We start from the raw sequence: 17,558 nt of genomic DNA on the forward strand, positions 1-17,558 counted from the left end.
AACCCGTGCTCTCGTGAGTAACCTCCCTGGCTGCCAGGATCAGCCAGGGAAGGCCCTCTTCCCAATCACAATTCAGCTCAACACAATATGCTTGGAGCAGGGACTTCAAAGTTGAATGAAAGCGCTCGAAAGCGCATTGGCTCTGAGCGTGATATGCGGTCGCCAGATTTTGTTTAATACCCAATTGTCGAAGCACTTCAGCAAACAGACTAGAAGTAAAATTACTGCCGCGATCAGACTGTACAATTCTCGGCAACCCGAAAATAGATATGAATTGGCTAAGAGCCTTAACAATTGACTTTGAATTAATCGAGCGCAAAGGGTAGGTGGCTGGGTAACGAGTGACCTGACACATAACTGTGAGCAGGTACTCGCAACCACTTTTTGCACGGGGCAAAGGACCAACGCAGTCAATTATAAGGTGCTGAAACGGTTGACACTTAAACGGTATTGGGCGCAGAGGTGCCGTTTTAGGACCAAATTGGGCTTGGCAATTGACACGTATTACACGTCTTCACAAAACTGGCCACATCACGCTTGATGCGCGGCCAGTAAAAGTATCTCAGAACCCGATCATATGTTTTTTTGACACCCGCGTGTCCGGCCAGTTTGTCGGCTCGAACTTCTCATCACCTTCTGCCGCACACAGAGATGTAGACGCAGGCCGGTCAGTAGGCGTCGCCGAAGCCGGGGTCGCAGGCACATTAACAGCCAGGACCGACGGTTTGGCAAAAAAGGCTTGCGGTTTACTTTTAGCCTTCAACACCGGAAAATCAGTCTTCCAGTGCCCTTGCCCCATACAATAATTACACGTCAAATCACGCAGAGGCGGCGAGTACTGAGTGGGACGTCGGTCATGAACTGAGCCTACAGATGGTAAAACGCTAGGACGCAGACGAAAATGTTCGCCCTTCAAAGTAGCCGGGCGATGCGCAATCTCCCACTCGTCAGCCAGCACAGCAGCCTGAGGAGCGGTCTAAACATCGCGCTCCATCATAAAAGTCGTAATATGTTCAGGGAGTGTCTGCTTAAACTGTTCAAGTAGGACCAAATCAATTAATTGCTCCATGGTGTTAATATTAGCTGATTTACGCCACCGACCAAATTGTAATGTTAAGTCCCGCACAAAATCCATATGAGACTGACCAGGTTTTCTCCGCATAGAACGAAAACGATGTTGACGCCTCCGGTACTAACTCAGTACAGCAGATTTTACCTTCTCATAAATCTGACTGTCGTCAGTGGACAAGGCGGAATACGCGCGCTGTGCTCGGCCAGTCAGAACACATTGAAGGAGCAAAGTTCTCTCAATGGCTGACCAAGCATGGGCATCGGCGACTCGTTCAAAAAGCTGGAAAAATGCATCAATCAGACTCATTAAACTCAGACTCATTAAACGGCGGGACTAAACGCAGATGTTTTGCCACATTCAATTCAGCAGGAGGGTGGTGCTGTCCTGGCATCATCCCCTCTCTAATGAAATTGAGGCGCTGCTGTTCAATGTCTAAGCGCACCTTTTCCAAATTTTGCCTACTAGACTCAGCCTCTTGAAATAAACTTAAACGCTCCAACTCAGTCTCACGTTCAAAAGCCAAAAGGGCCTTTTGCTCCTCGAAAGTCAAGCTAGACGGTGGTGGCTCAACAGACACTGCAGACGCTGGCAGTATCTGCTGTTCCACCAGACCAGCAACGACGGCACTTTTGGTCGACTCCTTCAATCTCCGCTGCATTAACGTTACCACGATATCATAACTCTCCGCAACCTAGCTCTAACAGGTGGTCTTTGTTCATTGTGTTAAGAAGAGCCATGGACGGAGCCTGCACAAAATCAGTAACAATTTGAGAAGCCATGACGTAGGCCAAACCAAATCAATCGACTATATCAAATTCAAAAATCAAACGAATAGGCGTAATTTCAAGGGAAAGTGAGTTCCAACGCCCTTCTAAACCCCCCAAAACCCACTGTACCCTAGTCTTCAAACAGCGTGAGGCCGGGGATTTTAAGCACTAGGACCCGCTGGTCGAAAGAGCAAGCAAGCCCGAAAGAGTTGTTGGTTAACAGACAACTCCGCAGGAATCGGAAGTGCCCCCGAGACGACTGCTACTAGGCCCCGTGCCGTCCAAAAATAACAAACAAACAACACAAACTGTGCACCCAAGGATGCACACTTTGCCTACCAATCGAGCGAGGAAGTGAATCAAATTGCACAGATTTAACAAAGTTTAAGAAAAAAGGCGTTAGGTTATATTAATCAGCACAAAAAACGGCTACTCAAGAAACCATCCAATTTAATCAAGCAAAAAGGATTGCAAATATTACGAACCAAGGGGTTATTCCATCAACCTCGCTAAAGGCCAAACCTGGCTTATTTCGAGAAGTCTCGCTAATTTTAGTGAGAATTACGTTCCATTAATGAGGTTAACATGAATCCCAGTTTGGTAACCATGGGAATTTATGCCACAGAACTAACCTGCTCCGTAGCAGCAGAGAATGTCTAATAAGGGGAGAACTGCCACTCTCGGAAAACTTCCGGTTTCTGAACTGGTTGCAGTTCCTTCTGTGGTTCCACATGAGGGGGCTCGTTCACGAGTGCAGAATGCATGGAGGTCTATGGAGCTGTACCCCTCAAAATCCACTTTTCTTGGGATATAATTTTTTTTCAAGTAATTTGAGTATTGCATTCGAAAGGGGAGGCAAAGAAAATACACTTGGTTGAGTATTATATTTTTTAAAGTCACTTAATTGTTCTAAAAAGCCTTTCAAATGTGTCAATGACGTCATTCATTAGCACAATGCTAGCGTGTCATGTGCAACAACGACCAGGGTGCGATTTGTGTAAAAACCAGAGGGGGGGGATGATTTTGAATAAGTTTGTAACTTTATTTAAAATTAAAAGACAATCGATAGCAGGTGTAGGCAGCGACTGAGCATATAGTCCTACAAGAGGCACACAACCCAGATCAAACAAAGGCAAACGCCTCGTGCTGCTGCCCCCCCCCCCCCCCTCAGAATGGGAACCAGCGGCCTTAAAAGGGGTCAGGTGACCTGTGCACCGGTGCACCATCCTCCTTAATCAGCCAATCACTATCAGTCAGCATACCGTCCACCTGCGAACAGACACAAGACAATACAACGTAGTGCATGGAGGAAGCCACGCCCACTGGGGCGTCACACTCACAAAGTATGTATCTGTTTTTCATTGTCTGGAAATCTTGGTATAGCATATTACAGTTTTTGCCAATTGCTTACACACTAAAAACAAATGCTTAGACCAAAGCCTTCAATGCCTAAACTTCTTGTAGCATACCTTAAACACACTGGCACATTGTTTGCAATTCTGCAACACACTTATTGCGAAACACTACTCACGGTTTCTTACATTAGACATTTGTTCAAAAACAAAATTTCCTGTTATCATTAGGAAAACACTTCCATTCAAAATGGTAATTGGTAATACCCACCAGGGGCGGAGTGGGGCACTAAAATCCACCGGGAAAATTCTTTGGTATAGATGTGAGTTGTCTATCTCCAAGTGCTATGTCTTATTTGGCTGTGTGTAAAATTCTGACATAATGAGCCAAATTCTGCAAAAAGTGTGTAAGCAATAAGCAAAAACGGTATGTAGGCCTACTTCTTGTCATTTTTGATGTTTGCAGGCATTGATACTACCATTTACTACAGCCACTTTTGATTTTGATTGGCTTGACCTTTCTGAGGTCTGATGGAAATGTTAGTGAATTATGGGGTTCCAGACTCTCTCCTTGAAAGGAGATCTAGGTGGACATGGCCAAGCTAACTCACTGGTACATTCTCTGTAAATATTTAATGTTTACCTCTTTGTTTTCCTACAATGTTCTCTCACCTTCCATTTAGCTCAGTGTAATATAGTTGCCCTGTGAACACTTTATATATTTGTCAAAAATGCCTTTATCAATGTTATCTTCTGACCTCAAACCAATGACAGCATATTGCCTCCCACAGACTATTTTCATACAACCTATCATACCTATCATTATAATGCATTCCCATGTGTTGCTATCAACTATTGCTATTTCTTCCCCTTGAAAAAAAATACAAATAATGCAGGCAAACAAAAAGTATGGATGCCATCTTTGCTCTGAAGACCTCTGACCATCTTGGAACAAGTCATGTTTGGAGCAATGAAACTGTCTAAGTTTTGCAAGGTAGGCCTAAGTCTGTTTACAAATTAGCTTGACAAACAAATATGTAATGCCCTTTAACATAAGCTGTTTGCTGTAAAGTTCTGAACACTGTTGCTATTTAGAGGATCATTGCTGTATTTAGTGGAATTTAGTCATATCTGATTCATGTGGCAGATGGCAATTGGATACCATCTGGTGCTGTATAAAAAATGCCAGTAAAACATTTTAGTTTAGTTAACAACATAGTGTCACTATTATCTGACTGCTTAGTATTTAAAACATGACTTGTTTTTCTTCTATTTTGTTGTGAGTATGGAGAACGGTCAACCTCACTGTTACCGAAAGATTCGTAACTGAGGACATCCTGAAGCATTAACCATGGTAGCAAAACACTCAACTATGACTTGGTGAACTAACGTAATATGCTGAAGTTCATGGTGTGGTCATGTAAGGAAAAAACTGTTGTTCTTGTTAAACTGTTTCACGTGTTCAAGTCATCAAGGTAAAGCATGATGATAAAGGGCTGTATCATGCAGCACAGAAGAGGCTGGTTTGGCTTAGTTACGGGAGAGGGTGGAAAAGGGAGAAAGTTCAAGCAGAGCAGAAGGTAGTCGTGGTCCACCCACAGTGAGCGTGAGGGAGAGAGAGTGAGAATGTGGATTGTTGTAGATGACTTCTTACATACTGCTGACAGCAGTGTGGTGAAATTCTTCACACCAGCAACAGTAAATGGTGAGGTGTTGTTTGACCCCTTCTGAAAACATGCTCTCTGTCTCCAGACACCTCTGCACACTGCTGTCCAGCTTGTTCCTTTAATTTATCTCGCTGCCTCAGAGCCAGTGTGGTGACATTGGGCTGCCTCTCTGAGTGTCAGCTGCTGTGTGATATCTCTCTTCACCCCCACCCACCCAGACACAGACACCCCCCAGGCCAGACAGCCCCTCCCTGCCTCCCCCACTCTCTGGGTCTGTGGTGCCTCTCTCACAGAGATAAGAATGAGGTATGACGGCAGTCAGAACAAATCACCTTCCTCATTTCTCCCCCTCTCTCTCCCTCCTCCCTTTCTCTCTCTCTCTCTCTCACCCTCCCTCTCTCTTTTATTCCTTCCTTTGCCAGTACTTTGTCTTCCTCCCTTCTCTCTGTACGCTCACCTGAATTTATTTCCACAGATTAAGGCACAGTGTTTTACGAGCCTGCACAGAGGTAGCGGTGCTTCCTTTTAGTCCCCTGGTCAATAAGAAAAGGAGGAAACAAATGGATTCAGAGATTATGAGAGATACATACACATTTATTTATTTTTTGTTGTGTTTACTATAAGGGTTTCTCCTAAAACAAGTTTAAAAGGTTGTTTATCTCTCGTACAGAAACACAATCCTCAGCATCTTAGCTACTTACCATAAGCCAACCAAGTCCCAGTTGTGTAAGTCCACTTCAAATTCAGATGCACTGCACATTCATTTAGCCCCAATGGCCCCAAATGTTAGAACTTTCTGCAGTGAACAGTGAGTCTGCACTTTGTGCAAGCTTTGGGTAAAATGGGCAAACATGCTGATATTGGAAATCAATGCAACACACGTGTGCATCACTGTCTCTCTCTTTCCCTCCCTCCTTCTTGCTTGTGTGACGCCTAGGGGGGTCCTTCAAACCAGTTACAGTTTGTAACCAACAATCTGAGTTTAGATGTTACAAGCAGGTTATCCCAATAAAGGGAAATAAAATGGAGAAAGGGACTGGAGTATTATAAAAGTAACAAAACAGTTTATTTTATTATTCACGTGGATGCATACATTAGAACAGACACTAGGCCTCTGGGCAGTAAACTCACAGGGACAACAATGTGCAAAATTAAGGTGTTTGGATAAGTAACACTCAAAGATTCAGCAAGTTTCAATCAGCAAACACCGAATATATATATAATAATATACGTCACAGGTCACACACACAGCAATTAATTTACTAATTCGTACACAGCAATCCAGTGATCACACAACAAGATTGTTACACCACCCCCGAATATTGCACTAACCCAATGGCCTAGAATACATACAACATACAACAGACAAACATGAAACATACAGCAACACATACAAGAGACTGATGGGCAGCACGGTGGGCCTCCCTCCCACACACACGCTCACTCTCTCTCTCTCTCTCTCTCTCTCTCTCACACACACACACACACACACACACAACTGAATACTAAAACAGGGCACAGGAAAAACAGTGGCCAAGGTGGCGTACGACGGTCCTCCTGCAAAGAAAACATGGCTATGATATCATACAAGTAATTATATATGTCAAATCAAAGCTATGCCTAATTTGCAGCCTATGCATCAATGGGCTTAAGCCGCAAAGGTCCTCAATTAGGTATAAGCAGTAGGAACAGGTCAAGATGCTAAAGTAGCCTACATTACCAACCTGTATGAACGCAGGCCGCGGCGTCTAGCCAGGAGCTTGTTTAGTTATAATTCCCTAACTCATACATACCCAGGCCAAACTATAATACAGACGTGGCGAGTCAACACTGCTACATACATATGAACAAGCTTTCTGTGACAGATGTACACATGTGAGGGAGAAAGGAAGCCAGTGAACTTACACTCTCAGCACAACAAAGCACTCAGCAAGTTAGCGGTCACACTCTAGACCGGTGACTAATATAAACAGAACGCAAATTAATGTGAATTCATTACAGCCAGTGCCAAAGGATAAAAGGCTGAACGTTGCTCATGTGTAAAAGCAGAGAACTTACATTTTCATTGAAACACGCGGACACAATTTGTAGCCGGCGAGGGCTTGTGGAGACAAGGAGCTGAACGTAACCACGGCACTAACCGCACAAACACCAGGCCAAGCTACAAAACAATGCAATAGTCCTGAGTCAGACCAGGTCCATGGCAACCATGGCTAAGATACATGTAATGCTAAAATACATTTAAGGATAAGAACTCACATTAACTTGTATGACCAACCGATACTCTAAGGAACCAAGAGTCTGGGTGGCGAGACACTAATGAGGCACCGGCAGTTTGCTGGATTTAAAGGTGTAGCGCCAAGCGGCCACCACCTGATTCAATCAAGACGTCCAATCAAGGCGCAAGTCCCACTGCCTACGTCCTACCCGCTACACTTGCACACGCTCAAACATCCACACAGCCATACACATACATACAGGCATGCACACACACACACATACACACACACACACACACACACATTATTCCTCTCTCTCTCTCTTCCCCATATGGTCATTTCCTCCCAACATCAGCACCATGGCTGCCTCTGCCTCTGGGTGGGCCTCCTTGGGAGGCAGGACAAAAAACACTCCAATTAGACTGGCTGTGGCCACAGAGGCACAGACACCTTTAATCACCAGCCCTGACAGGCTAGAGGCACTCTCCTGCGCCAAGGTCATAAATAATGAACATGCTGATGCTTATTTTGGCTATCTCCTTATCCCTCTCTCTCACAGTAACTCGCACAGAGTTTGTGTTGCATGTGGTGGAAACATTATCACCACTAGGTCAGACCGTGTCCGCTCATGTCCTGTTCGATCAATAATGTTTAGAGGAGAGTCCAATGATCCCTCAATGGCAGTTATGTGTCTTTCATCACTCTCTCTCTATCTCTCTCACGTGTATAATTCTGTCAACTGTGAACATTTAGTCTGAACACTGATTAGCTGATAGATTGTTTTGATGTCTGTCCTAAGCCGTATGGTTCTCACAGTGTGTGTCTGTCTGTCTGTCTGTATCTTTTTCTTTCTGAATCTCTCCTTTTCTCTCTCTCTCTCTCTGTGTGTGTGTGTGTGTGTTCATGTGCCATGACTGCGTGTGATTGTGGCGTGTTTTTGAACAAGCCATCTGGTCCAATTCCTCTGCCCCAGCTGTGTGTGTTCAGCAAGGAGCTCGGCCTGTCAAAGCTGCAGTACCCTGAAGTCACCAGAGGCGGCGCCATGTTCATCATGCCTGGTCAGCCTGTTCACCGCCCTCCACTCCTGCTGTCCTTCCCTGTCTGCCTGCCACTGGTCAGATTGATATATCTGTCTCACTGTCGGGGCTGTGTGCTTTACTTGTTCCATGTTGGGTTCCATGCAGGGTGCAGTTCATGAGTGAGACAATAAGCAAGGAATTAAGGAGGGATAAGATGAGGTGTTCTGCGTTTGCTGAATATGACAAGTAATTATCATCGGCCTTTTATTTACCATACAAAATATGAGGAGATGGGATGAGGTTAGTTAGGAGGTTTATGTGGAAAGCGTAAGATTGATCTCTTGGGCCACATAAAGCGAGCAACAACATCAGTCTCTCTGACTCTCTCTTTCTCTCTGTCTGTCCCTGCATCTCTCTCTCCCTCTCTCTCTCTTTCTCTCACACACACACACACACTCCTGTGCTTCTTTCAATTCATCATTCCATCAACACTTACCACGCCACATGTCTCTATGTCAGGTCAGAGAAAGGGCACCGTCTGGCGTCAGTGGCTCCTCCCCTTTGCCTTCCCACAATGCCACAGTGGCTGCGCGGGGATTCATTAGGGTGTGATGTCACCAGGCGGCTACTCCCCCCACCCCCCCACCTCCATGTGACATGACACGCAACAGCACCAGACGCATGCATGACTCGGCAAAACGTGACTCCGGTCAACACAGATAACCATCATCTTTCTTTCTTTTCTTTCTCTCCTCCCATTCTCACCATCATCTCTCTCTTTCCTTCCTGTCCTCTGAGTCTCACCATCATCTCTCTCTTTCCTTCCTGTCCTCTGAGTCTCACCATCATCTCTCTCTTTCCTTCCTGTCCTCTGAGTCTCACCATCATCTCTCCTTCCCTCTGAGTCTCACCATCATCTCTCTCTTTCCTTCCTGTCCTCTGAGTCTCACCATCATCTCTCTCTTTCCTTCCTGTCCTCTGAGTCTCACCATCATCTCTCCTTCCCTCTGAGTCTCACCATCATCTCTCTCTTTCCTTCCTGTCCTCTGAGTCTCACCATCATCTCTCTCTTTCCTTCCTGTCCTCTGAGTCTCACCATCATCTCTCTCTTTCCTTCCTGTCCTCTGAGTCTCACCATCATCTCTCCTTCCCTCTGAGTCTCACCATCATCTCTCCTTCCCTCTTAGTTCCACCTTCTTCTGCTCTTCCTCTTTATGGCCGCAACATTCCGACAGTTTATCACGCCTACAGCATGTCTTCACTGTGAGGTCATGTGATCCTTCACTTGATGGATGTATGTGTGTGTGTGTGTGTGTATGTGTGCATGTGTGTGTGTGTATGTGTGCACAGGTGTGCGTTAGTGCATGCATGTGCATATGGTGTGTGTGTGTGTGTGTGTGTGTGTGTGTGTGTGTGTGTGTGTGTGTGTATGTGTGCATGTGTGTGTGTGTATGTGTGCACAGGTGTGCGTTAGTGCATGCATGTGCATATGGTGTGTGTGTGTGTGTGTGTGTGTGTGTGTGTGTGCGTGCGTGTGTGCATGTGTGTGCATGTGTATTTGTGTGTGCGTGTGTGCACAGGTGTGCGTTAGTGCATGCATGTGCATATGGTGTGTGTGTATGTGTGGCTATGTCTGTGTGTGTGCGCACAGTGCAGAGTATACAGGGGTGTTTCCTGGGTGTGACGGGCTCTCAGCGGCGTGCCTATAGTCCCTCTGGTGAAATGGCATCAAGAGCATAATGTCTGCTTCATAGGCCCCGTGCTGTGCCCTGAGCCATGGCTGATGCAATGTGCACAGGCTCATGAAAAAATCACAAGGCAGCTCAGTAGAGTCAGGCTCGGGGTCAGCCCTCCGTGGGGACCGTCCTCTTAAAGAGCCGAGTGCATATTACATGATTATGACACTCACGCTTCACTGACACACACACACACACACACACACACACACACACAGGCAGACATGCAAAATCAGCTCTCTCTCACACACATGAGCCATACTCTGAGTGTCAGTCACACTGCCTCTCTGATTGGCCGTTTCAATGTCATGTTCTACCGTGGCGTCCCTCAGGGCAGACACATGTTGCCGTGTTTACAACTCATGTGTTATTTAAAGAAATTCACTTTTCCCCGTTAAACGTGTTTAACAGTCGGACAGAGGCCTCTGCGGTGGCTATAGAAAATAAGCCATCCTTGGTGTGCTTTGTTATAAGAATGTGAAACAAAAATGAAACTATCTGATGCATGTAGAGAGCAGAGCAGCTTTGTGTGGTTGCACCGTGATACTGCTGTGGTTTGTTATCAAGTCCCCAAGTGCATGTGCGTGCGTGGATGCGTACGTGCGAGTGTGTGTGTACACGTGCATGAATGCCTACGACTGCTTGCATATTCCCTTCACCGTGATCATGAATAAGACATGAATTGCTAGTGGCGCCATCTCCTGGTGATGTATCACACAATGTCATCTACAGATACGTCATGATGGTGGTCTTTAGAGTGCTCTCATCAAACATCACACATACACACTATCATACAGGAAAGACACTTATTCAGAGGATGTTAGTAAAACCCTGCATCACAATTCTTGGTTAAACTGAAATCACTCAAGAGATGCTTTCTCTGAATCTGAAGTAGGTCTAATGACCTTTGTTTTAAGGAAAAGTCAATTTGTTGATTACTGCTGATCAGTCTTGGCCAAAATACCACTCCAATCTGAGATCTCTATTCTGAGAGCCTAAACCTCTAACTTGAAAAGCCTTCCAGACTCCTACAGGGTTGGAGTGATTTGTTATATTTGATTGGCAGGTGATTCTGACTCTGGGCTCTATAAAGCGGCATTGAGACTGTTTTTGTTACTATTGGCTCTATTTAAATAAATGGAATTGAACTTAATTGAGTTTGAGAGAATTGGCCAAGTCTGGGTCACACAGAGTCAACCTGAGCTAAGAGCAGCAGACTGGGAAAAGACCCTCAACGCCTGTCCCTAAGGTCCAGACATTGCAATGCTGTGTCATTTAGTATATAATGAGCCATTTAATTTCCTCAAGTGCTTTTGTTCATGTAGGTCTTGAATTTATTCACTGACTGTCGTCCATCTCTTCTTTAGCCTCTCTGTTGTGCTCTGGGTATGACAGCCATCCATCTGACATGGCATGCCTTTCCCCCTTTAACAGCCACCACTGGGAGTTGTTAAGGCTCTCACTAGTTGTTTTTGATAGGAGGAACAATACCCAGGAGAGACTTTTGATTTGTCTCTGTGTGTGTGTGTGTGTGTGTGTGTGTGTGTGTGTGTATGTGTGCACAGGTATGGTGCGTTAGGCATGCATGTGCATATGGTGTGTGTGTGTGTGTGTGTGTGTGTGTGTGTGTCGCGTCGTGTGTGCATGTGTGTGCATGTAGTTTTGGTGTGCGTGTGTGCACAGGTGTGCGTTAGTGCATGCATGTGCATATGGTGTGTGTGTATGTGTGGCTATGTCTGTGTGTGTATGTGCACAGTGCAGAGTATACAGGGGTGTTTCCTGGGTGTGACGGGCTCTCAGCGGCGTGCCTATAGTCCCTCTGGTGAAATGGCATCAAGAGCATAATGTCTGCTTCATAGGCCCCGTGCTGTGCCCTGAGCCATGGCTGATGCAATGTGCACAGGCTCATGAAAAATCACAAGGCAGCTCAGTAGAGTCAGGCTCTCGGTCAGCCCTCCGTGGGGACCGTCCTCTTAAAGAGCCGAAAGTGCATATTACATGATTATGACACTCACGCTTCACTGACACACACACACACACACACACACACACACACAGGCAGACATGCAAAATCAGCTCTCTCTCATAACATGAGCCATACTCTGAGTGTCAGTCACACTGCCTCTCTGATTGGCCGTTTCAATGTCATGTTCTACCGTGGCGTCCCTCAGGGCAGACACATGTTGCCGTGTTTACAACTCATGTGTTATTTAAAGAAATTCACTTTTTCCCGTTAAACGTGTTTAACAGTCGTGGAGAGGCCTCCCGGTGGCTATAGAAAATAAGTTTATCCTTGGTGTGCTTTGTTATAAGAATGTGAAACAAAAATGAAACTATCTGATGCATGTAGAGAGCAGAGCAGCTTTGTGTGGTTGCACCGTGATACTGCTGTGGTTTGTTATCAAGTCCCCAAGTGCATGTGCGTACGTGAATGCGTACGTGCGTGTGTGTGTGTGTACACGTGCATGAATGCCTACGACTGCTTGCATATTCCCTTCACCGTGATCATGAATAAGACATGAATTGCTAGTGGCGCCATCTCCTGGTGATGTATCACACAATGTCATCTACAGATACGTCATGATGGTGGTCTTTAGAGTGCTCTCATCAAACATCACACATACACACTATCATACAGGAAAGACACTTATTCAGAGGATGTTAGTAAAACCCTGCATCACAATTTTGGTTAAACTGAAATCACGCCAAGAGATGCTTTCTCTGAATCTGAAGTAGGTCTAATGACCTTTGTTTTAAGGAAAAGTCAATTTGTTGATTACTGCTGATCAGTCTTGGCCAAAAATACCACTCCAATCTGAGATCTCTATTCTGAGAGCCTAAACCTCTAACTTGAAAAGCCTTCCAGACTCCTACAGGGTTGGAGTGATTTGTTATATTTGATTGGCAGGTGATTCTGACTCTGGGCTCTATAAAGCGGCATTGAGACTGTTTTTGTTACTATTGGCTCTATTTAAATAAATGGAATTGAACTTAATTGAGTTTGAGAGAATTGGCCAAGTCTGGGTCACACAGAGTCAACCTGAGCTAAGAGCAGCAGACTGGGAAAGAAGACCCTCAACCGCCTGTCCCTAAGGTCCAGACATTGCAATGCTGTGTCATTTAGTATATAATGAGCCATTTAATTTCACTCAAGTGCTTTTGTTCATGTAGGTCTGCCCAATTTATTCACTGACTGTCGTCATCTCTTCTTTAGCCTCTCTGTTGTGCTCTGGGTATGACAGCCATCCATCTGACATGGCATGCCTTTCCCCCTTTAACAGCCACCACTGGGAGTTGTTAAGGCTCTCACTAGTTGTTTTTGATAGGAGGAACAATACCCAGGAGAGACTTTTTGATTTGTCTCTGTGTGTGTGTGTGTGTGTGTGTGTGTGTGCTTGAAGATCTCAGTTAACCATAGACACAATGACAACGGTGGTTTGGGTTACTATTACTAAAGCTCTGCTTGAGGTTGTGCCAGTCATAAAACATGTATGAGGCTTGTCTGCATACTAGAGTACCGGCACCTTTTCATGTTAAGTCAGCGAGCCCTTAACCCAGCTCTGTCATGGAGGAAATGCGATGTGTGCTCGTCCATTGGTAACAAAGCTCTTCAGTGGCAACCCCTTTGTGTTCTATTCCCTGCCAGTCTGGTAACACCATCAATGTTACAATTATAGTACCACTATCATTTGCAGGTGAGTGACAAAATACACATGATCCTATCTTGTCAAACTAGATCTGCAGGTAACAGTGTGCAAATTATTCTGACACAGTGGATGATCATCACCAACCAGTATGTGCTATTTATTTTAGCAGGAGCCCTGTGATAATACTAGCTATTAATGTATATTATTGGCAATACAGTCAAGAAAGAAACTATATGTATCAAATATAAAAAAGTGATTAATATTAGAGCCATTTCTGAAGATCTACTATATAGCAAATTTTGCAAGGAGCCCTTACATTTCCTCTGTCATTATATTCGGTCCAAATAGATGAATGGGAAATGCGAATCCCTCCATGTTGTGTTTGATCATTCAAACCTCTACTGCCTCCAAGTGGTAAGGTAAGGAAGCTTGCTTTACCAACAGCTGGCTGTTACAGCATGTATATCAAAATCACATCACATAATTACACACACACACACACACACACCGTACTTCCTGCAACCCTGTAAAAGTTCACACTGACACAACTAAGGCATCTCTGTTGAAAGCTTCTCCCTATGCAGATATGGCACCATGGCCTGCGTTGAGAATGAGCTCAGGCTGTAATCTCTGCACTCGTGTGAATAAGAGGCAGACGTGGATGTTGCACAGCACAGCACAGCACAGCACAGCACCGCACAACACAGCACAGCATAGCACAGGCTGAGACCAGAGTGCTGATCCACACTGCCCTCCTTCACAGCCATAAGAGATGGTGCACAGCACAGCACAGTGCTGATCCACACTGGCCTCCTGCTGCCTCTCTGCCTCCTAGTCATACATTCTGGTCCAAACTGTATAGCTGTGGGGAGGAGATAAAAATAGATGAGTGAGATCATGTGTGTGTGTGTGTGTGTGTGTCACCTCTAAACAAACGGAGACCACGCTCACAGACACGTGCCCCGCTGCCCTTCACCATCACGTGGCCGAGCTGAGCTGAGCAGAGAGGAGAGGAGATGAGTGTTCTGTGTCAGAGGCAGAAAGCTGGAAACCCCTAAAATAGAGCTCCATCTCCCTGAGCTCTCTGGGTTGTGCTCACAATATGGGATTTGTGTGTGTGTGTGTGTGTGGTTTGGAGCATGAGTGTGTCTACTGCATGTGGGTATGCATATCTGTGAGTGTGTGTGTGTGTGTGCATGCATGTGCGTAATATAAAGATGACTGCTTGAAAAAAACAAAAAAAGGTTCCACTGTCACTGATGATATGGGGTTGCATGTCAGGAAAAGGACCAAGAGAGAAGGATGGCAGTACAGTGAATGCACAAGTGTATTCACATTTTGGACACTTTTGCCATTCCATCAATCAAACAGGAATTTTGGTGATGAGGTAGTAAATTTTACAGGATGATAATGTAGATTGCCATAGAGCAAGGAATGAAACTTAATTTCAGGAAAGACATATCAAGTCAATGATTTGGCCAGCAAACAGTCTGAATCTCTCCCATTGAAAATGTATGGTGGAAACTGAAGAAAAAGGTGCATGGAAAGGCTCCATCCTGCAAGGCTGATCTGTCAACTGCTATTCGACAAAGTTGGAATATGATTGATCAAGAATATCTACATTAGTGTCTATGCCTCCGATAAATTAAGTTGTCATTAAAAACCAAAGAAGGTTTTTGATTAATTATGATGTTTTGGTTTGTGATTCCATATTTTTTCCCCTCAAGATTGAGTGAGTCAATATTTTTATATTTTCCAATATATTTAAATCTATCTAGAATATTTTTTAAATTGATCTAAAAAATAAATTGCCTTTTGATGTTTTTTTTAGCTATGTTTCATAAAGCCAGAATGTTTATCTGTTACAGAAAAATATTTTTGAGGCTCATTTGTGATTTGCCTTTTTTCTAAAAATAAATAAATAAATGAAACAGCTGAATGAACATCCTCCAAGAGTGGTGATTCCATACTTTAAACCGTATTGTGATCTATATCGCGAAGGTGAGAGGATTTGGCGGTGGTGTGTGGGGTTGTATTGAGCACAATAGAATCTAAGTAATAAAACACCGAAAGTGTTCCTTACTCCTGTTGGCACCTATGTAAGGGGGCCTTAGGTTTCAATCATGGACAACTGCTGAAAAGAAAACTATGTCCATGAATAGACAGACTGAAGTAAAATGCAAAACAGCAGGTTTTTAGGCAAGTCAGGTTTATAATCATCTGTTATTACAAACAATGTATTTACTTTGCAATTAGACAGAATGATAAGATGTATGATCTGGGTCCATGCAAATATTTATTTCAAATTCTGCTCTAAACTTTTTTTTTCTCTGAAATTGAATCAGTCATTACAGTCACAGCTGTTATGAAATTGTGCCCAAGAAAAAAATGAAAAATGCTTTCATCTTTACTGAAATTCATTTATTCATGGCTGTTCTACTTTTTTCTTCTTCTTAGCAGCAACGTGATTCAATTAAGTTTACAAACAGAATTGAAATATTATATAATAACAATAAATATCTCAGGAATTAACAAAATAGCTAATTAAAGTGCCACACAAGATAATAGTAAACATCTTGGATTGCCAACTCATTGCCAACTCATGTCTGCCTCCGCACTCTGGAGAACTGTGCAGCGTATGATTCCCTCAGTGTCTGCGGCTCCTCATACGGCCCCTCTGACTCATACTCATCCTCTTCCTCGTCCTCGTCTTCCTCATCCTCAATGTCTTCTTGTCGACGTGATGTGCTCCTTTGTGACTGTGATTTTCAGGAAAAAACATTTTTGAGTAGCGGAACAGCAAAAACTTTGCTTGACTTTTGAATAAGGACACAAAAGCATTAATGTTCCCGTGATAGGCCAACATGGTAACATGACTGGTCAGATTTCTCACTCTCAAGACTGGCATTAATGATTTGGACTACGTATGGATGCTAGCGTACTTATAGCAACACGCTGGGAATCCACAAGCTGAAGTGGGGCACTATGTATTTTACTACTGCAATATGTACTATTCTGCTATATTACAACTGTTTACCACTTGGCTTGAAAATGAAACTTCAAACTTGAAGTGAAGTTCCAAATTATTCTGGCACTGGTTGGGCAGTAGAAAATGTGTATGTTCTTAATGTATACACTATTTGGAATGCATACTATAAACCTGCTCATTTAATGTGCCTTTTATTTAGCACCAATACTTTATTCAGAAAAAATAAGAAAACTTCATCAGATGACAACATTAAATATGCCCATTTTCTTAATTCGGTGATGCCCTTTATGTTCTCCTCTTATGGTAGGACAACAAAGCTAGGTGACTAAAAGGCTCAAAAACGCTTTTACATAAACAGGAGAAAAAAGGCAAAAAACTATGTAACATGCCAAAATATTTGGATCTATTTGAAGATGGCATCTCTTCTATAGCGATACCTCTGATTTTCAACCAAAAGCATATTCAGAAGATGAAGAGAGACAGTTTAAAGTACAGGATGTCATATCAAAGTAATCATCTGAATTTCTCCATCTTATTTAGGTGTTTACTGTATTCCACCTGGAATACTGTATCTCTGTTAGATATTTCTTTCCACCTTCATTTGGGCTTTCCACCATTGGTTCACTTTCTCCGGATCCTCTGATACTCCTCGCTCTACTTCTTTTTTGGCACTCTCTCCCTCTCGCTTGCCTCATTTGTTTCTCTGTTCATCTATTTTTCTTCCATCACCTGTCTATTCATTTCCTCCAACATGGTCTGGCGCCAGCTCCTTCAGTAAACACATCCGGCCGCAGTCACCCTGCCTGGGAGTTCTCACCGGCTGACGGAATATTCCCCTCTCTCGGCTCGGTGCAGTTTCTTTCAATTTCATCCATCTGTCCTTTCCTCCAACTCCTGCACTCCAGATGCTACAGGCTCTCTTAGTTTACCACATCATTCAGATGAATTTTGAATCCATCCTTTAGATTTCTGTCACTCTTTTATACATTTCTCTTTGTTATATATATATATATTTATAGTTTTCTTTCTTTGTTTTCTGGAAGGGTCCTAGTTTCTCACCAACCCTTCAATAAACCACTGTTCCCAAACC

At 43.9% G+C, this 17,558-nt stretch overlaps 1 protein-coding gene across 2 annotated transcripts in view; it reads right to left on the bottom strand.

Moving 5' to 3' along the window:
- Positions 1-15,763: 15,763 nt before the first annotated feature.
- Positions 15,764-17,558, bottom strand: part of LOC125307304 (CBY1-interacting BAR domain-containing protein 2-like) — a 4,157-nt gene continuing 2,362 nt past the window's right edge. For both annotated transcript variants that reach the window (XM_048263209.1, XM_048263208.1), the window contains one exon: positions 15,764-16,238. In XM_048263209.1, the coding sequence (XP_048119166.1) occupies positions 16,080-16,238 (159 nt within the window). In that variant the 3' untranslated portion in view covers positions 15,764-16,079. The remainder of the gene's footprint in view (positions 16,239-17,558) is intronic.

Source organism: Alosa alosa, chromosome 14, assembly GCF_017589495.1.
Source record: "Alosa alosa isolate M-15738 ecotype Scorff River chromosome 14, AALO_Geno_1.1, whole genome shotgun sequence".
In the NCBI taxonomy this organism is placed as follows: Eukaryota; Metazoa; Chordata; class Actinopteri; order Clupeiformes; family Clupeidae; genus Alosa; species Alosa alosa.